General features: G+C 41.2%; 1 protein-coding gene across 8 annotated transcripts in view; it reads left to right on the top strand.

Moving 5' to 3' along the window:
• Positions 1 to 6,188: 6,188 nt before the first annotated feature.
• Positions 6,189 to 21,079, top strand: part of LOC132395815 (protein CASP-like) — a 739,549-nt gene continuing 724,658 nt past the window's right edge. For 4 of the 8 annotated variants that reach the window (XR_009512755.1, XM_059972897.1, XM_059972898.1 and 1 more), the window contains exon 1: positions 6,191 to 6,389. Coding sequence is in view for 7 of the 8 variants with exons in the window: in XM_059972897.1 (XP_059828880.1) it covers positions 6,282 to 6,389 (108 nt within the window). In the remaining variant the exon portion in view is untranslated. Of the gene's footprint in view, positions 6,390 to 21,079 lie in introns of all 8 variants that reach the window. The other 4 variants (XM_059972894.1, XM_059972895.1, XM_059972893.1 and 1 more) reach the window with 2 other exon arrangements.

The raw sequence follows: 21,079 nt of genomic DNA, 5'->3' as shown, positions 1-21,079 counted from the left end.
TGTCTCTATTATGCCCATAGAACATCGTCTCTGTTCCTTTGACTAGGGAATCTCCTATCAACATTGCAGTCCTCTTCAACTCTCTGCTCTTAGCCATAGCGCCAGACTCAGTGTCATATCACACATGACATACGTCAGGAAATTAGTGGTTTTGTGGCAGCAATGCAGAGTAATATGTAAGTACATTTATAAATTACAGTAAGAAATAGATATATAAAATTAAATAGGCAGTGCAAAAAGGGAGTAGAAATAGTGAGTAAGTGTTCATGGGTTGGCCCATTGTCCATTCTGAAATCTGATGGAGAAGGGGAAGAGGCTGTTCCTAAACCATTGAGTGTGTGTCTTCAGGCTCCTGTACCTCCACCATGATGGTAGCAATGAGAAGAGGGCATATTCGGGGTGATGGGGGTCCTTGATGATGTATACTGCTTTCTTGAAGCATCGCCTTTTGAAGATGTCCCTGGTGCTGGGGAAGGCTAGTGCCCATAATGAAGCCGGAGCTGGCTGAGTTTGCAACCCTCTGCAGTTTTTTCCAATCCTGTGTAGTGGCCCCTCCATATCAAACAGTGATGTAATTGGTTGGAATGCTCACCTTGGTAAATCTGTAGAAATTTGCTAGTCTTTGGTGACATACTAAATCTCCTCAAACTCCTAGTGAAATGTAGCCGATGTCGTGCCTTTCTTGTCATTGCATCACCACATTGAGCTCAGGACAGATCTTCAGAGATGTTGACACACAGGATCTTGAAACTGCACACCCTATCCACTACTGATTCCTTGGTGAGAACTGATGCATGTTTCCTTGACTTCCCCTTCCAGAAGTCCACAATTAACTCTTAAGTCTTACTGACCAGGTTGTTGTAGTGACACTACTCAACCAGCTGATCTACTTTACTCCTGGACACCATCTTGTCACCATCTGAGATTCTGCCAACAGTTATAGAACTGGTAAAATGGGCAGATGTGTAGCAGATGATTTTTAATGGAGACTACTGTGACAGGAAAAATGGCAGTATGGAATAAAGAATATTGTTCTAAAACTTTGCAGGAGGCTAGGAACCAGGGACATTGTCATTGAAAGAGCAGAATGAGTAAGCTGTTATAATAAGGCCAAATTGAGGCCAAAACATAAAACACTGCAATGTTATGTTCAACCCAGATTGTCATACTATGGGAATTTTATCAGGGTGTTAAAGAGGGTCTTTACAAGTTTCCCAGATGAGGGACAACAGTTACAAGGATAGACCAGAGGCAAGAACTATTTTCTTTAAAAAAGCTGAGAGGAGATTTGACATAAAGTAATGAAAGGTATTGACAGAGTAAGACATAATGGAAGGCTGTTCTTTATGGTGAAGGAGTTACAGGTATAAATTAAAGGGAAAGAGAAATAGAATGGCATTTTATTTTGTCTGCAGGTATGGTGGAATCCATTCCATTGTAGTTATAGAAACAGATACTTGAGCTCACCATGTGTATGCTGACCTTTTTGCCTATCTATGCTAATTCCATTTCCGTTTTTTAGACCATATTCTTCTATGTCTTGCAAGTTTAAGCATCTGTCTAAATATATATATTTTTTAAAGATGGTAAATGTGTCTGATTCCTCTGGCAGCATGTTACAGGTATCAACCACTTTGAGAAAAATTTTGCAAAATTAGGAAATGAGCAGGTGTGGTCACCAGTGAGTTATTTGTACAGAGAGCTAGGGCAGGTATGAAGGGTCGAATAGCTGCCTTCTGTGCAGTAATTAATCAATAAGTACGTGAAACAGTAATAATTGGTCTGGGATGTCAGTCAGATGAGCAAAAGGCAACAAAGGTATGAGGTTGAGCACATGACAGTCTGATGTGACGGTCGATAGTGGAATTCTAAAGGGCAATCCCACCATCAGTCAAGCAGGGAATTATTCTTTAAAACTACTCTGGTTGCTCAAGACCAGATTTGACAATAAATTTAAATTTCGTTGAAGTGGCTTTGAAGTGTCTTCAATTTCTGAATATCGGTGAACTTGAATAAGTTTCTTAAAATAATTCTTTTCCAAGTATCCAAATTAGTTGGTGCCATCCGTTTTGGTTCATGAAATTATTATTGGACACATTAAAAAGAAAAACACTTTGAATTTTTTCCATGTCTAATTCATTTTGCTCTTTTAAATGGTGGTAAGAGTGGCCTCCCTCACCTCCACCCCTCTGACTCTCAATACAGGAGCCCCTCAGGGCTGTGTACTAAGTCCCCTATTTTACTCCCTGTAAACCCATGACTGTGTCGCCACCCTCAACTCTAATCTGCTAATTAAATTTGCCAACAACACATTGATTGGCCTTATCTCAAACAATAATGAGGTGGCCTATAGGGAAGAAGTCATCTCTCTGACACAGTGGTGTCAAGAAAGCAACCTCAATGTTGCAAAAACAAAGGAGCTGGTTGTGGATTACAGGAGGAATGCAGATGGGCTAACCCCTATTGACATCAATGGATCTGGGGTTGAGAGGCTAAACACCTTTAAGTTCCTCAGCATCCACATCACCGAGAACGTCACGTGGTCTGTACACACCAGCTGTATGGTGAAAAAAGCACAACAGCAACTCTCTCGATAGTTGAATAAGTTTGGGAAGGGCCTTCAAATCCTTAAGAACTGTCTACAGGGGCACAACTGAGAGTATCCTGATTGGCTGCATCACTGCCTGGTATGGGAATTGTACCTCCCTCAATCGTAGGATTCTGCAAAGAGTAGTGCGGCAGCCCAGTGCATCTGTAGTTGTGAACTTCCCATGATTCAGGACATTTACAAAGATAGGTGTATCAAAAGGACCCATTGGATCATTGGGGACCCGAGTCACCTCAACCACAATCTAGTCCAGTTGCTATCATCTGGGCAATGGTGTTGCAGCATGAAAGTTAGGACCAACAGCTTCTTCCACTAGACCATCAGACTGATTAACTCACTCTGATTTGATTGTATTTTAAGTTACATTAACTGTTCTATTTATTATAAATTACTATGATTACACATTTAGATGGAGACATAATGTAAAGGTTTTACTCATGTATATGAAGGATGTGAGAAACAAAGTCAATGCAATTCAATTTTGTTGCACCAGCATTGTTTCATTTCAATTTCTGATGGTACTTAACAGTGACTCCTTCGTGCTCTTCTGCAGAAACAGCTTAATTTCTACTTTTGATGTCTATTTTTTCTCATTTCAGGTTGAATGGGGTTCTGTTGACCCTGACCTGGAGTTACACTCGGACTTTGGTTCTTTGTGGTGGTGGGACCCACTCCTGGAAGCTTTTTGAACTCCAAGTACGCAGCCTAGAAGACGAGTGCACCTTTGGAGTTCCGAGGGTTTGCGGACCTATGGATGGGCTGATTCTATGCCGATGCCACTGACTGGAGTGTTGTGGGAAAAAATGGAAAATTCAGAGCAACGGATCTCCTGTCAGAGGCTCTGTACTCAGCAAATTGCGCTTTCTCTTTCTCTCTCTCTCTTACTGGTGGGAGAGAGCTTGTAGTTGATTCTCAAGTCGGAGAACAGAAAAAAGTGATGCAACAGATTTTAATATCACGAGAAGAAAAGAAAAGCTTACAAAAGGTTCAGAGAGATAGATAATGTTAGACATCTAGAAGATTAGAAGGCTAACAGGAATGAGCTTAAGAAGGAAATTAGGAGTGCTAGAAGGGGCCATGAGAAGGCCTTGGCAGGCAGGATTAAGGAAAACCCCAAGGCATCCTGCAAGTATGTGACGAGCAGGAGGATAAGATGTGAAAGAATAGGACCTATCAAATGTGACAGTGGGAAAGTGTGTATGGAACCACAGGAAATAGCAGTAGTACTTAATGAGTACTTTACTTCAGTACAGGTGTCCCCCGCTTTACGAATGTTTGCTTTATGCCACTTTGCTTTTACAAAAGACCTACATTAGTAACCTGTTTTTGCATTACAAAGAAGATTTTCGCTTGTACGAAAATTTTTCCCATATAAATTAATGGTCCTTCGCTTTAAGCCATTTTGGCTTAAGAAAGGTTTCATAGGAATGCTCTACCCTTGTAAAGGGGGGGGGGGGCACCTGTATTCACTATGGAAAAGGCTCTTGGTGATAACAATGATGACGTGCAACAGATTGAAAAGCTTGAGCATGTAGATATTAAGAAAGACGACGTGCTGGTGCTTTTGTAAAGCATCAAGTTGGATAAGTCGCCAGGCCCGGATGAGATATACCCCAGGCTACTGTGAGGTGAGGGAAGAGATTGCTGAGCCTTTGGCGATGATCTTTGCATTATCAATAGGGACGGGAGATTGGAGGGTTGTGAATGTTGTTCCTTTATTCAAGAAAGGGAGAAGAGATAGAACAGGAAATTATAAACAAGTGAGTCTTACCACAGAGGTTGGTAAGTTGATGGAGAAGATCCTGAGAGGCAGGATTTATGAATGTTTGGAGAGATATAATATGATTAGGAATAGTCAGCACAGTTTTGTCAAGGGCAGGTCGTGCCTTATGAGCCTGATTGGATTTTTTGAGGATGTGACTAAACATATTAATGATGAAAGAGCAGTAGATGAAGTGTATATGGATTTCAGCAAGGCATTTGATAAGGTACCCCATGCAAGGCTTATTGAGAAAGTAAGGAGGCATGGGATCCAAGAGGACATTGCTTTGTGCATCCAGAACTAGCTTGCCTGCAGAAGGCAGAGTTGATGTGGATGGGTCATATTCTGCCTGGAGGTCGGTGACCAGTGGTGTGCCAGAGGAATCTGTTCTGGGACCCTTACTCTTTGTGATTTTTATAAATGACCTGGATGAAGGAGTGGAGGGATGGGTAGTAAATTTGCTGATGACACTAAGGTTGGAGGTGTTGTGGATAGTGTGGAGGGCTGTCAGAGATTACAGCGGGACATTGATAGGATGCAAAACTGGGCTGAGAAGTGGCAGATGGAGTTCAACCCAGATAAGTGTGAGGTGGTTCATTTTGGTAGGTCAAATATGATGGCAGAATATGGCAGAATGGTAAGACTCTTGGCAGTGTGGAGGATCAGAGGGATCTTGGGGTCTGAGTCCAAAGGACTCTCAAAGCAGCTGCGCAGGTTGACTCAGTGGTTAAGAAGGCGTACGGTGTATTGGCCTTCATCAACCGTGGAATTGAATTTAGGAGTCGAGAGGTAATGTTGCAGCTATATAGGACCCCGGTCAGACCCTACTTGGAGTACTGTGCTCAGTTTTGGTCGCCTCACTACAGGAAGGATGTGAAAGCCATAGAAAGCATGCAGAGGAAATTTACAAGGATGTTGCCTGGATTGGGGAGCATGTCGTATGAGGATAGGTTGAGTGAACTCAGCATTTCCTCCTTAGAGTGACGGAGGATGAGAGGAGACCTGATAATGGTGTATAAGATGTTGAGAGGTGTTGATCATGTGGATAGTCAGAGGGTTTTTCCCAGGACTGAAATGATTGCCACAAGAGGACACAGGTTTAAGGTGCTGGGGAGTAAATACAGAGGAGATGGCAGGGGTAAGTTTTTTACTCAGTGCTGAGTGCGTGGAATGGGCTGCCAGCAAAGGTGGTAGAGGTGGATGCGATAGGGTCTTTTAAGTGACTTTTGGATGGGTACATGGAGCTAGAAAAATAGAGGGCTATTGGTAAGCCTAGTAATTTCTTGGGTAGGGATAAGTTCGTCACAACCTTGTGGGCCGAAGGGCCTGTATTGTACTGTAGGTTTTTTATGTTTCTAAATTAGTGAGTTGTTTTGTTATGTCTTCCCTTTATTAAGGAGGGAGGGAGAGAGGGAACCTGTGGCATATTGAATTGTTGGGTGCATGATTAGTTTTTGTTGTACTGCAGATCATGATCTTTCTTTGCTAATGCTTGCTTGGTAGGTGGAGGGTGCTGATGCTTTTTTGCGGGAGTGTTGGTGCTTGCTGCTGCTTGTGTGTGTTGGAGGGAGTAAGGGGGCTTTGGGGTTTTAACATTTTTACTTTCATTCTTTGGGACACTTCTGTTTTGGTGGATGTCTGTGAAGGACAAGACTTTCAAGATGTATATTGCATACATTTCTGATATTAAATGGAACTTTTGAACTATTAATACAAAACAATCACCAGCAAGTAGAGTAGTTTACTTTGTGTATCCAGCAGAACTGACAGAATCACAATTCACTAACAAACGCCGTGGATCTGTGGTACTTCACCAGGACTCGGCCGCTGTGGTTGCTGGCGGCTGCAATCCGGGCCGGGCTGGCGCGGATTCCGGGCCGGGTTTTGTGGCACGCCCCCCCTCCCCTTCCTATGAACTCCAATCCAGCTCGCTCTATTGCCTCAATATGTCTCAAGATGGCCGCCAATGTGGGATCGATGTTTCAATATTGGAAGAAATTTGATTTACAACTGCTTCAGGTCAGCAGCTCCACGGGGCTCCCGGATGGGCGGTAGAGTGTGCGGGGCAGCGCGGTGCTGAACCCGGGGTGGCTAGCGGCGGTTCCGACTCGGTTTTAGGGCCAGAATGCGGCGTTTTCCGATTGATCAGGAATTGATCCCTCGGCTGCTTTTGTGTTCAATCATCGATCAGCCGCCAGCAGCCAAGATGGCGCCGGCAAGCGGGGCGGGCGGCCCAGGCCCAGCCTGGCCCCAGGACAGGCGGCAGTCGACTGCTTGCCCACTCCCCTAACAACTTTCCGAGCTTGCCTGTGTTGCCGAGTCGTCGGCGGCGGCCGAGCAAAGTTTGAGCGACGCGCCGGCAGCGTGGCTTCCCCCGCCCTCCCGTAAACTCATGACGGAGCGGCTTCGATTTGGAGCTGCGCCGGCAGAGAGAGGAGGCCTTCGGGCGTGGTGAGGTTGTCCCGAGCGGGCAGGTGGGATTCATTAGGCCTCGCTCGGCCGCGGGGACAGGCAGGTGGGGGGTGGGTAAAGACACAAGTTCCGCCGCGGGCGGGACTGCGCACGAAGTTGTGAAGTTTTCCTGTGTGATCGGCCCATTCTGAGCCGCTCTTCACTGGTTTCGGGGCTTGTTAAAACTGGAGAGCTGGGCGGAGTTGGATGTGGTGAGCGGGAGAGTCGAGCTGGCTTCCGCTTCGTACTTTGTGTCTGAACTATTCGATTCATTTAAACTTAACTGCAAGCCCCAGTAGTAAGTTAATAGGGTACGTGCTGCCGGTGATTTTGCACCAGAGGACGTGGGGTGTACAAATTCTGATCAGTTTGAACTTTGGGGATATAAACAGAAACTTGGAAGTATCAGCAGGTCAGACAGTATCGGACCAGTAATAGGGACATGAGCGTAAACAGGTGCGTTGATGGAGATCTGAGGCAGTGGGAATCTTGCATTCTAATAGAGACAAATCAGCAATCAGGTGAATTCGCAAATCGTGTTCATCAGGTACAAGAACGGGAATTAAGTGCACTAAAGTCAAGTGCAATAAATGAGGTTAACTACACTCATTTGCCCATCCTTTGACATGTTCCAACAACCAATGATCTCACTTTAAGGACTCTTTATCTTGTTATCTCATGTTCTCCTTATTTATTGCTATTTATTTATATTTCCATTTGCACAGTTTGTTGTTTCCTGCACTCTAGTTGATCTTTCATTAATTTTCTAGATACTGTGCTCTAGATTTGCTGAGTGTGCCTGCAGGAAAATGAATCTGAGTTGTATATGGTGACATATATGTAACTTGATAATAAAATTTACTTTGTACTTTGAGAGGGGTCTTGACATATCAATGAGTGCAGTAATGCCAACTCACTTTAGAGGATCGTAGCAAAGGGGATTAGGGATGAAGTTGGTGCAACAATAAGGATCAGGTAATGGAGTACAATTTAAAAAAAACATTTTATAATGAGCTGTGGCATAGTCATGAGATGCAGAGAATGGATTGTTTGCTCTAAATGGATCACATGTTATAATTGGACTTCATTGTTACTTATCAGGATTGTTACATGGCATTTGATGTGCAGCAAATGATATAGTGTAGGAGTAGTATCATTAGTATTTTGTCAAGATACTTCTGATGTTATTTTTGTGCAAAACAGGGTTTTGGTAGATATATGCAATAATGGAGTTTTTATTAGATTTTGGATGAGGATTAGAGTGGGTTAATTGATTTGCAGTGGAGAGCTCAGACTGTGGAACTGAGGATTTGATAATAAGGTCTAATAATGGAATTGCATACACCATGAAGTGCTGCTCTGTCCATAAGATGTAGTGTTCTGAAAAATGGATCAACTAATTTGATTAGGTGATGTTTTTTAAAAAAAGTTCTTTGGAATACAGGGAATTCCAGTTAATTGGGACACATTGGGACCAATTAAGAGGCTGGCCAAAGTTTCATGGAAATAGTTAAAAATAAAACAAAGACAAACTATCATTTAACTGAGTAAGGAATTATTTACTTAAATGAAATACAGAACAAATTGGAGCACTGCCAATACTACTACAGTACTATAAAACTGTATTAGTTCCTAATATTTGTTGATGGAGGAATTCATCCATGTTGTATTTTGACTGTAAATTAATTGCTGCAGGGATCTGGTTCAGATAATGGACTGCTTTTGTACAATGCTGTTAATGATTGCATCCTCAATTTTCATTTTCATTGTAACAGAATAATTATGAACAAAAGAGTTTTGAACTGTCTTATTGCTTATAACTTGGCAACTATCGCGGACAAAAATAACTGCTTTTTGAACATAAATGCACACAACTGACACTATTTAAAAACTTTTTGCATGTGTTGTACCACAAGTACACATGACTGACACTAGTTAGAAACTGTTCGGCAAGTCTCCTGCTCCAGTTAGTGTCAGTGTCTCAAATAAACAAAGGGAATTCCAGCTATTTTCTCATTTTGTTTTTGTTCTTTGAGTTGTCCCAAATATGCAGCTGTCTTGATTAACCAATGGCGCAACTAACTGGAGGCCACTGTATATTCTTTAGTATGGAAACAATACATGATTTCTGAATCATGTCTGTTTTCTGATATACTGACAATCTTGAGTTAGTGAAGTGGCCCTCAGCTTTTCCTTATTTGTCCACATCAGTGTTATTTGCAGTATTAAAGGAAACAGACAAGTGCAAACACAGAATAGGTTAAAAAATGTTGCTGTCTATTTTTGAGCTGTTGATTTATGCAGTGTATATAATTATTAATTTTTTATAGTGCTTAGGCAGCAGGCAGAATCACTTCTTTTTCATTAATCCTCCTCTGTTTGTTTACTGAAGCATACTTTGAAGATGAATTCTGACTAAGCGTGTCTGGTATGATAATTACAGTGTGTGTCTATGTATTGTTCCATACATTTTTACATCATTCATGGGGGATGGGGACATAATCTGTTCACTATTCAGGTTTATTTTGTTATTAAAATACTGTCTAGATATATGTAAAGGTGAAGTATTTTACTGAATGGGTTTGAAGAATAACTAATGTAATTATCTTAATATCTAAGATTGGTATTTCAGGGTGTATTTCAAAATATTAAATTGTATAAAATAATATGGTTTGGAGTATGTCAATTCAACATATTTAATTATTTAAGTTATCCTTTAAAATATTTGGTATATGCTGTACATCTGAAAGACTGGTCAGATAATTGGGAGATGGGGAATTATTGAAAAGCAATGAGTTCCTTTGTGTTATTGGATAATTTCCCTAACTAATCTTGAATAACCCACCGTGAGAAGAAATGATTGGATTTAAGCTTTATTTGGAGAGTGTACAATAACTGCAAGTTTGTTAGACAATCATACAAACCACAATTGCTCTGGCTGTGTGCCAGATATTGAGGTGTGGGAAGTGACAGGCTTTATATTTTGGGTGGGGTGGCAGCTAATATTGTTGTTTTAAAAAAAAAATGTCATTTCCAGCTTTGGTTTTTCAGTGTAGTTTTTTTCATGTATGAAATCTAATGGTGGGAAAAATAAACCTTTTGGAGTGGTATTAGGACATACGGTGATTTGAGGGAATGGTAAAATGCTTATCTCAGCCATAATAATTGAGTTTTGCTTAACCAAAGTATAATACGTTAAAAGCTGAGATCACCATTTAGTGGAATAAATATAACCCAAACTATGAATATAATAATCCTAATTAACAATTAACCATTTTAACAATAGCAACAGTGATGACAAAATTAAATGATGACATTTGGATCAGTTCAGAACATTTGCACATTGTGACTTTATAAAGTGGGAAAATGTGAGTATAAATATGTTTAATTATAAAAAATGCAATTTATACTACAGTTACTTTTGTCCTCAACGATATGTATATCCAGTTGAATTTCCTTGTATGTTGAGTCTCTGATGAAGCAGCTTTTGATGCTGCGTATTTACAGACCCATTGGAGACCAGGGAGAATAAGCTTCCTTTGTGTTCTAACATTCCTGAGGTGGTGAGACCCCCTGGGCACTCCTTGACAGTACTAGCAAAAAGCTGGGCTGAGGTTTGAGGTTATTTTTTGTTTTTTCTCTCTCAAAACAGTATCTTTCTGTTTTAGTTTTCAATCTGAATTTCAATGGCAGTATATTTTCTGCTAAGAAATATTAGTTCTTAAAAAGTGTTTGAAGATGGTTCTGTAAACTTTAATGCTTGGGAGAAAATTTTGCTTTTAAGCTGTATTTTGGGGATTGTTACCTTTACTACCATTGACTTTAACTTGCCAACTTGGAAAGAAATGATTTTAAATACAGCATTTTGGAGATCTGCTTAAGCTCTTCCATTTCCCCCTCCCTTGCAGTTTCAGATCAAAATTATTTCTGTTGCAATCATTATTGATGGAGAGAGCATCTAGTAAATTAGAACAAAATAAATTCAAATTTGTGTGAGATCTTATTTTAACATTAGTTCATTTGCTGTAGAATCAACTGTATTTTGATTGAAATAATTCAGTGATGTATGGATGCAGACATAAAATGCCATTAGGCATTTTCCTGTAAGGATTTTCTCCTGTCCACAATTTGAGTTAAAATATCTTCCCTCGGTGACCAGGAAACCAATCTTGGAAACTGGGTCCCTGTTCTCTGCTGAGAAGCACCCATTTGAGGATAATTTATTGTTGTATCAAAGTGATTTTGCACAACTCCTGATGAATTAAATATTTATTATTATGGTTGAAAGCTTTGACTGTCAAATTCTTAAACTTAAGTTCTGGTTATTTAGTGTCACCATTGATGCTTGCTGTTTCTTCCTGTCCTGCTCTTCATTAGAGTAGAGGTGTGAAATTGAACCTGGAGCAATGGATAAGGGTTTCACACCATTTGGTGTGAAATATGGCAAGAAAGCGATATTTTTGTGATAGATTATATCAAGAGTTTAATATAACTCAAGATCAGATAGATAAAAGATTGATTTATAAAGAGTATCATTGTCTGGTCCTGTATACTCACCTGTTTCTCCAGATGGAATAAAAGTGAAATCAGTAATATTTTTAGGTTCTGGTAGTCCACCCTGGTTTATGAATGAAATGTATTTTCAGAAGTAGATCTGGAATTCATACTGGGGATCCTTTTGAATTGTTTGTCCCTATTCAAAGCACACAATTGAAAGAGAACAGTTTGTCATTTATAAAGTATCTTTCACACCCACTGGAATGTAAATGTTTTACAACTAATGAAGTGCTTTTTTCCAAAGTGCTATTGCTAGTAATGTTGGAAGCACTGCAGTCAAGTTATATAAAGGAGATCTCCACAATAGCAGTTTGATAATAACTGGATGTTGAGTTGTGGATAAATGCCAGTTAACATTTCAGGGATAACTCGCTGTACTGGATGAAAATGTAGATGAGTGGGTTAGAAAGTTTTTCAGGTGACAAAAAGATTGATGGCATTATGGATATGTAGAATATTTCCAATTGGAATATGGTAGATGAAGTTTAATCCTGACAAGTGTGAAGTATTGCACTTTGGGGGATCAAATGTAAAGAAAATGCACATAGTTAATAACAGTGCCTCAGTAGCATTGATGTACCAGGTACCCAGGGGTTCAAGTGCATGGTTCACTGAAAGTGGCCATGCAAGTTGATAAGTTAGAAAAAAAGAAAGTGCATAACGTGTTTGCCTTTTAGTCAATGCCTTGTTCAAAAGTCAGAAAGTTATTCTGTAGCTTTAAATTCGATATTTAGATGAGGTGGTTTTGGAGAGGGTGTGGAAGGGGTTTATCAGGATTCAATAGAGGGTATGTGCTATTTTGAGAGCTTGGTTAAATTTCCTCTGAATATGCAGTGAATGGAAGGATATGGACCATGTGCAGGCAGAAAAGTAATTAGATGTCATTAGCTTAATTGGCTTGGCACAAAATTGTGGACCAGGGGCCTGTTCCTGTGCTGTACTATGTTCTATATGCTTTATAATTGCACTAGGATCTTTTATATTCATGTGAAAGGGCAGGGGTGACAATATAACATCTCATTCAATGATATATTTTAACTCTATATGGCTCCTGCCCTGTTCTCACTAACCTTCAGCTGCATATTTTTCCTGCACACACATTGGAGTGTTTTAATTATAATACTTCAGCATTCTGCTGCTTATATTGTGTTTTCCAACTTTGGCCTACTAGGAATCTCTTTAATCTCCACTTGAACAGTCATTAAGACTGACATTCTTTCACCTCTGCACTGGAGTGTCACTATGGATGTAAAATCTGTATGGAAGACAGGATTGCTACCAACTGTACAATAGAGTAAGATTTGCTTTAGATCTTGCCTTTCCTGGTATGCTGGTAGACGTACAACTTTCAATCCACCCCATTAATTTGAATGCTCTTCTAGGAATTGCAAAACATATGCAGTGAATAAGTTTAAAAAAATATATTTTACCCCCAAGCTGATAAAGGAACAAGATTTGAGTGCCTGGTGCTGCTGACCTATGGTGTTTCTCCCTCTACAGGTTGAAATGTTTGGTATGTGCCAGAAATCTTCAAGCCATCTTTTGACTGTTAGTAGTAAATATTGGCAACTTTGATTCAGTAATTAGTGGGAAAAGCTGCTTTTCAGGAATAAGCAGACAGTTTAGTAATGTTAGAGGTGTTTTTTTTCATATGAAACTTTAAACAGTGCCTGCCTGTTCAGCTGGGTGCAAAATATTCTTGGCATAATTTACATAAGAGGATGGCGCCAACATGAAGTAAACAGTATAATTGATCATTGCTGTTCGTGAGATTTTACTGTGTGAAATAATGATTTTTGCTTATATAACTGCTTACATAGCAAAGGTACTTATAGAATGTTCTGAGGATGTGAGTCATTATGATAAATTAACTTTTTTAACCCCTTTGAATCAGCCATTTTGATCCACACTTTGCCTGTTTTGCCAGTAGTATAAATTCCAATGTGCAATATGGTCCATAAATGCCCCAACATTTCTGTTTAGTAGTCTTGTAATGAGTGCATGATTATGACAATGCTTGCTTGTTCGCTACTGTGAATTACTATGGCATTGTAAAATGGGAGGAATTTGTCTGAATTCTGACTTGATAATTAGGTTAAATGGTATAGGAAGGACATTCAAGTGACATTGAGCATTGGAAAGACAAAGAACTCTGCCTGAAATGAGTTTCTATTCTGCAGGTAGTTCAGTACTAACTTTGCAATGAGTTTGGCAGTGCACCACGTGTACAATTTTAAACTGTTGTAGGGCTCCAAGGTATCATAGCAACAGACCTTAGCAACATTGTGTCCCAAAAATACTGTACCATATCAAAAACAAATGAAAAAATATTACATCATACCTTTTTATAAACTGTATCAAATAGGTGCTTGTGTGATGTCTTCAAGAGACTACTTCAATCTAACATTCACATGAAAGTTACTTCACGTGTGTGTAGATAACAGTGGCTCATTAGAATAAGGGTAACCTTTCTCTAATGGGCCACCCACACAGCAGACGCTGAGTAAGTGGAATATAAAACAGCACTTGTATTGTGATGCTATGATCTTAGTACATACAGTGGTTCCTCTCTTTAGGGTAGAGGAATGTGAAATCAAAGACTTCCATTCTAGGAAGGTGTATGTGAAACTAATTTATATTTGAGTTAGCAACTGTGTAGTCAGATGAAGACTGTTGGAGAGAGGTTGCTCTGTAGCTGAAAATAAGAGACTGAAAGTGCTGAACAGATTCTTCCTTTTAAATTTTAAAGAATGTGATAATTTTGCCACAGTGAATATAATTTTAAACAGCTGAGATATTCTATATGGTGTGATAGGGCTACGACTTATGAGGATTTTTATTTCTGTGCATTCTAATATTCTTGTGAAAATGTTGAGTTCTTGCAGGCATGCTACCTATTCCCTTGGCATTTCCTATATTTACTGTACCTGTAAACTTTTATGTTGACCACGTGCTTTTCAACTGGAGGGAAAATGACTGCATGTTGCTTTCTGTCTTTGTCTACATACTTGCACTTATAACACATTAAGTATTTAGCTGAAATCATAGGCTGATTTTGACAGGATCCTGCATCGAAAGAGCTGAGCCAGTTGCTTTTACTAATTCAGCTAAGAAAAGCTAACTAGGAAACTAACTATAGATGCTGCCTGGCTTGCTGTGTTCCACCAGCATTTTGTGTGTATAACTTGGGGTAATGTTGTTTTCAGTGCATCTGTTTTGTGCAGGATAAATTAATTGAATTGGTTATGAATTACAACTTGAAAATAATTTACTCCCAATTCAAATAAGGTGTTTGCAAGCCATTTGCTAATCATGCAATAATTTGACTAAATTTTACATTTTGGTTCTGGTTCTGAGTCAAGGATTGGAGCGTGCAGATGCAATGCGAGGTTGAGTCATATTCAAGACAAAGTTGGGGCAAGTGGGGCAAAGTTGGATCAGTGGAAAGGCAGATTTGAGAGGTGTCCACCTAAAGTGAGAGAAGTTTGATCACTGAAGTGCCAGGCCGATTTGGAAAGATCGGGTATGAACTGAAACGTAGCAGCGGGATCTAGGCCCAGAGTGTATCGATGTGACAGGGCCCAAGTCCAAAGAGTGAGGACAACCCTATGGTTGGAGATTTAAACGCCGGGCCAGATGGGTTGAAAAGGCAGAATATTGGGACCAGAGCTGAGGATTTGGCTAGTTCTGCTCACTGCTCTGCAGTGTTTACTCCGCTCTTTGCTGCACTGAGGCCAAGGCTGCAGCCTGTTCTCGCTGCTCCTTGCTTTGTGCCCTGTGATGATTACTCTGCTATGTGCTGAACGGAGGCTGTATCCTGATCTGGGTGCTCTGGGCTTTGTGTTTGAGGAATCTTTTTTGTTCGAAATGCTATTTGTTTACATTTATTGCTTGCATGAGTTTTGTTTCTCTGCACATTGGGTATTTGTTGGTGTTTTTTAATGGGTTCTTTTGGGTTTCCTTGTTTTGTAGCTGCAGTTAAGGAGACGAATCTCAAGGTTGTATAATGTACACATACTTGTGGCTTTTTTTGTCATATGCTTTTGCAGCCAGATTAATTTCAAGTTATCTTGCATGTACGGAAGTTCATAAGATATAGTATTTGAATTAGCTATTCAGCCCATCAAGTCTGCTTGGCCATTTCATCATGGCTGATTTATTATCCCTCTCAATCCCATTCTCCAGCCTTCTTCCCATAACCTTTGACATCCTGATTAATCAAGAAGCTATTAACCTTTGCCTTAAATATAGTCAATGATTTGGCCTTCTCAGCTGTCTCAGGCAATGAATTCCACAGATTCATCACCCCCGGTTTAAAAAAAATCCTCATCTCTGTTCTTAATGGATGTCCTTGATTCTTTTTTGTTTGTAATTTATTTTTTTTTATTGAAGATGTCCCTGATTCTGAAATTGTGCCCTCTGGTCCTAGTCTTCCCCACTATAGGAAACATCTCCTCGATATCCGCTCTATCTAGGCCTTTCAAAATTCGATAGATTTTAATGAGCTTCCCCCGCCCCCCCCTTCTCTGAACAGTAAGTACAGGCCAAGAACAATTAAACACTCCTCGTATATTGTCCTTTTCATTCCCGAATCATTCTCATGATCCTTCTCTGGACCCTCTTCAGAGACAGCTCAGATAAGGGGTCCAGAACTGTTCACAATACTCCCAAGTGCAGTCTGTCCAATGCCTTATAAAGCCTCAGCATTATATTCTTGCTTTTAATCCTCTGGAAATGAATGTTAACATTGCATTTGCCTTCCTTAACACTGACTCAACCTGCAAGTTAACCTTATGAATACTGTACAAGGTCTCCCAAGCTGCTTTGCATCTCTGATTTTTGAATTTTCTCCTTATTTAGAAAATAGTCCACTCTTTTATTCCTGCTACAAAAGTGATTGACCATACACTTGCACTGTATTCCATCCGCCACTTCTTTAACCCATTCAACTAATCCAAGTCCTTCTGCTTCCCTGCTTCAACACTACCTGCCCCTTCACGTCATATTGTTTGCAAACTTGGCCTCAAAGCCACCAATTACTTCATCCTAATATAGAAATAGAAAACCTACAGCACAATACAGGCCTTTCGGCCCACTAAGTTGTGCTGAACATTCCCCTACCTTAGAAATTACCAGGGTTACCCATAGCCCTCTTTTTTCCTGAGCTCCATGTACCTATTCAAAAGTCTTTTAAAAGACCCTATCATATCCACCTCTGCCACCATTGCCGGCAGCCCATTCTACACACTCACCACTCTCTGCGTAAAAATACTTACCCCCGACATCTCCTCTGTACCTACTCCCATGCATCTTAAACCTGTGTCCTCTTGTGGCATTCATTTCAGCCCTGGGTTAAAGCCTCTGACTACCCACACGATCAATGCCTCTCATCATCTTATACACCTCTCATCTTCCGTCGCTCCAAGGAGAAAAGAACAAGTTCACTCAAGTAACATGAAAAGAAGCAGTCCCAATATTAATTCCTGCGGCACACCATTGGTCAATGGCAACCAACCAAAAAAGGCCCACTTTATTCCCACTCTGCCTCCTGCCAGTCAGTCAATCTTCTATGCATGCTAGTACCTTTCCTGTAATACCATAGGTTCTTGTTAAGCTGCCTCGTGTGTGGCTGCTTTTCAAAGGCCTTCTGAAAACCCAAGTACACATCATCCATCGATTCTCCTTTGTCTGTCATCCCTGTTATTTCCTCAAAGAATTCCAGCAGATTTGTCAGGCAAGGTTTTCCCTTAAGGAAACCATACTGACTTTGGCATGTTTTATTATGTGCCTCCAAGTACCTCAAAACATCATCCTTAATAATAGACTCCCAACATCTTTCCAACCATTGAAGTTGTGCTAACTGGTCTATAATTTATTTTCTTTTGCCTCCTTCCTCCTCAGATAGTAGAGTGATATTTGTAATTTTCCAGTCAATTATCCAATTATCTAATTAGGTTTACTTACTGAAAAAAGTGACACAGTCATGGAATGTTATAGTTATCCAGCAGGGAAGCAAACCCTTTGTCTAACTAAGCTGGTTCATGCCAGTCAAGATTCTGAGCTAAACTATTTCCATTTGCCCATATTTGGCCCCCCCCCCCAAACCTTTCCTATCCATGTTCCTGTAGAAATGCCGTTTAAATATTTCTTCTGCGGTTTTATTGGGGCACGACTGTGCAAGAGAATGGTTGTCAACCAGTGAGAACAATGAGAAGAGTTTATAGAGCGGGCATAAGAGTAGAGAGAGACAGAGTAGGAAGGCTCTGGTTCAACAGGGCTTTGGCGATAACTGGTCGAGGCAAGGTAGGTTGCCTGTATAGAATACAGATGGGAAGAATGTGTGTAAGGCTGGTGTCCTGTGCTCGGTGTCAGATGTGGGAAGTCCGGGAGAATCCCAGCCTCCTGGATGAAAACATGTATGCCAGATGTGTCGAGCTGCAGCTCCTTAGGGACTGTGTTGGGGAACTGGAGATGCAGCTTGATAACCTTTCTCTGGTCAGGGAAAGTGAGGAGATGATTAAGAGCTATAGGCTCATAGTCACATCGGGGAGACAGATAAGTGGGTAAAAGTCAGAAGAGGGAAGAGTGGGAGTCAGAGGCTAGAGAGCACCCCCATGGCTGTACCCCTTGACAATAAGTACTCCTGCTTGAGTACTTTTTGGGGGGGGGAGGGGACGGCCTACCTGAGGGAAGCAACAGTGGCTGCGCCTCTGGCACAGAATGTAGCCCTGTGGCTCAGAAGGGTAAGGAAAGGAAGAGGATGGCAGCAGTGATAGGGGACTGTATAGTCAGGGAGTCAGACAGGAGATTCTGTGGACACAGGAAAGAAGCACGGATGATAGTTTGCCTCCCAGGTGCCAGGGTCCGGGATGTTTCTGATTGCGTTCATGATATCCTGAAGTGGGAAGGCGAACAGCCAGAGGTCGTGGTACATATTGGTACCAACAACATAGGCAGGAAAAGGGAGGAGGTCCTGAAAGCAGACTACAGGGAGTTAGGAAAGAAGTAGAGAAGCAGGACCACAAAGGTAGTCATGTAGGCATTACTGCCTGTGCCACGTGACAGTGATTATAGGAATAGAGTGAGGTGGAGGATAAATGCATGGCTGGGGGATTGGAGCAGGAGGCAGGGATTCAGATTTCTGGATCACTGGGACCTCTTTTGGGGAGGAGTGACCTAAACAAAAAGGACGGGGTTGTACTCGAATCCCAGTGCAGTATCCTGGTGGGGAGGTTTGCTAAGGCTATTGGGAAGAGTTTAAACTAGGATTGCTGCGGCAGTGGGAACCAAACTGATGAGATGGAGGAAGAGGTGGTTGGCTCACAAATAGAGAAAGCTTGTAGACAGTGCAAGAGGGAGGATAGGCAGGTGATTGTGAAGGGACGTGCTCAGACTGATGGTTTAAGATGTGTCTATTTTAATGCAAAGAGTACTTATGAACAAAGCAGATGAGCTTAGAGCATGGATCAGTGCTTGGAACTATGATGTTGTGGCCATTACAGAGACTTGGATGGCTCAGGGGCAGGAATGGTTACTTCGAGTGCCAGGCTTGAGATGTTTCAGAAAGGACAGGGAGGGAGGAAAAAGAGATGGCAACGTGGCACTGTTGATCAGAGATAGTGTCATCGCTGCAGAAAAGGAGGAAGACATGGAGGGATTGTCTACTGGGTCTCTGTGGGTGGACGTTAGGAACAGGAAGGGGTTAATAATTCTACTGGGTGCTTTTTATAGACCACCCAATAGTAATGGGGACATTGAGGAGCTGATAGGGAGACAGATTCTGGAAAGGTGTAATAATAACAGGGTTGTCGTGGTGGGAGATTTTAATTTCCCAAATATCAATTGGCATCTCCCTAGAGCAAGGGGTTTAGATGGGGTGGAGTTTGTTAGGTGTGTTCAGGAAGGTTTCTTGACACAATATGTAGATGAGCCTACAAGAGGAGAGGCTATACTTGATCTGGTATTGGGAAATTAATCTGGTCAGGTGTCAGATCTCTCAGTGGGAGAGCATTTTGGAAATAGTGTGGAAGTTGATTCTGGATAAAGTCACTCAGAGACCGTATAGGTACAAACTCTTTATTTAAAGCACCTGAGGCTTATTCAGTTAGTCGCTCAAATAGGAACAGCCTACCTGTGACTGTTCCTGCCCGATCTACCAACTAACTCACAATTCCTCTTACAGAATAGATGTATTCGTTCAGATACCCCCCCCCCCCCCCCAAACATACCAAGCTGGAGTCAGACTTATCTGTTGCTTGACAGTACCAAAGACAAATTACAGAATACGAATAATGGACAGAACATACACAAACAGGCTGGAGTTGTCCTATCTCTACCCATGACTGCACAAGGAGACACTGTAAGCAGCCTGAGACCCTAGCTGGCTGCCTTCAAGAAGAAATATTGCTCAGCATTGAATAACAAAATTAGCACATCTGTTGATCATCAGCGGTTTCTTTCAGAAAAACAGGCTGCTGTTGTTTAATGAAGTGTTATCCTTTTTACATACTTTATCAATAGTGATCACAATTCTGTCTCCTTTACCATAGCATTGAGAAGGGATAGAAACAGAGAAGTTAGGAAAGCATTTAATTGGAGTAAGGGGAAATATGAGGCTATCAGGCAGGAACTTGGAAGCATAAATTGGGAATGGATGTCCTGAGGGAAATGTATGGAAGAAATGTGGCAAAAGTTCAGGGGATATTTGTGTGGAGTTCTGCATTTCAATGAGACATGGAAAGGATGGCAGGGTACAGAAAACGTATACAAAGGCTGTTGTAAATCTAGTCAGGAAGAAAAGAAGAGCTTATGAAAGGTTCAAAAAACTAGGTAATGACAGAGATCTAGAAAATTATAAGGCTAGCAGGAAGGAGCATAAGGAAAAAATTAGGAGAGCCAGAAGGAGCCATGAGAAGGCCTTCGCGGGCAGGAATAAGGAAAACCCCAAGGCATTCCACAAGTATGTGAAGAGCAAGGGGATAAGACGTGACAGAATAGGACTGATCAAATGTGACAGTGGAAAAGTGTATATAGAACCAGAGGAGATAGCAGAGGTACTTAATGAGTACTTTCTTCAGTATTCACTACAGAAAAGGATCTTGGCAAATGTAGGGATGATTTACAGCAGACTGAAAAGCTTGAGCACGTAGGTATAAGAAAGAGAATGTGCTGGAGATTTTGGAAAGCATCAAGTTGGACAAGTCACCGGGACCGGATGACATGTACCCCAGGCTACTATGGGAGGTGAGGGAGGAGATTGCTGAGCCTCTGGCGATGATTTTTGCATCATCAGTGGGGACGGGAGAGGCTCCAGAGGATTGGAGGGTTGCGGATGTTGTTCCATTATTCAAGAAAGGGAGTAGAGGTAGCTCAGGAAATTATAAACCTGTAGGTCTTACTTCAGTGGTAGGTAAGTTGATGGAGAAGATCCTGAGAGACAGGATTTATGAACATTAGGAGAGGCATAATATGATTAGGAATAGTCAGTATGGCTTTGTGAAAGGCAGGTAATGCCTTACGAGCCTGATTGAATTTTTTGAGGATGTGACAAAACACATTGATTATGGTAGAGCAGTTAGATGTAGTGTATATGGATTTCAGCAAGGCATTTGATAAGGTACCCCATGTAAGGTTTATGGAGAAAGTAAGGAGGCATGGGATCCAAGGGGACATTGCTTTGTGGATCCAGAACTGGCTTGCCT

This window comes from Hypanus sabinus, chromosome 6, assembly GCF_030144855.1.
Source record: "Hypanus sabinus isolate sHypSab1 chromosome 6, sHypSab1.hap1, whole genome shotgun sequence".
Lineage (NCBI taxonomy): Eukaryota > Metazoa > Chordata > Chondrichthyes > Myliobatiformes > Dasyatidae > Hypanus > Hypanus sabinus.
The sequence above is the reverse complement of the archived record's forward strand: the minus strand, read 5'-3'. Positions and strand labels throughout refer to the sequence as shown.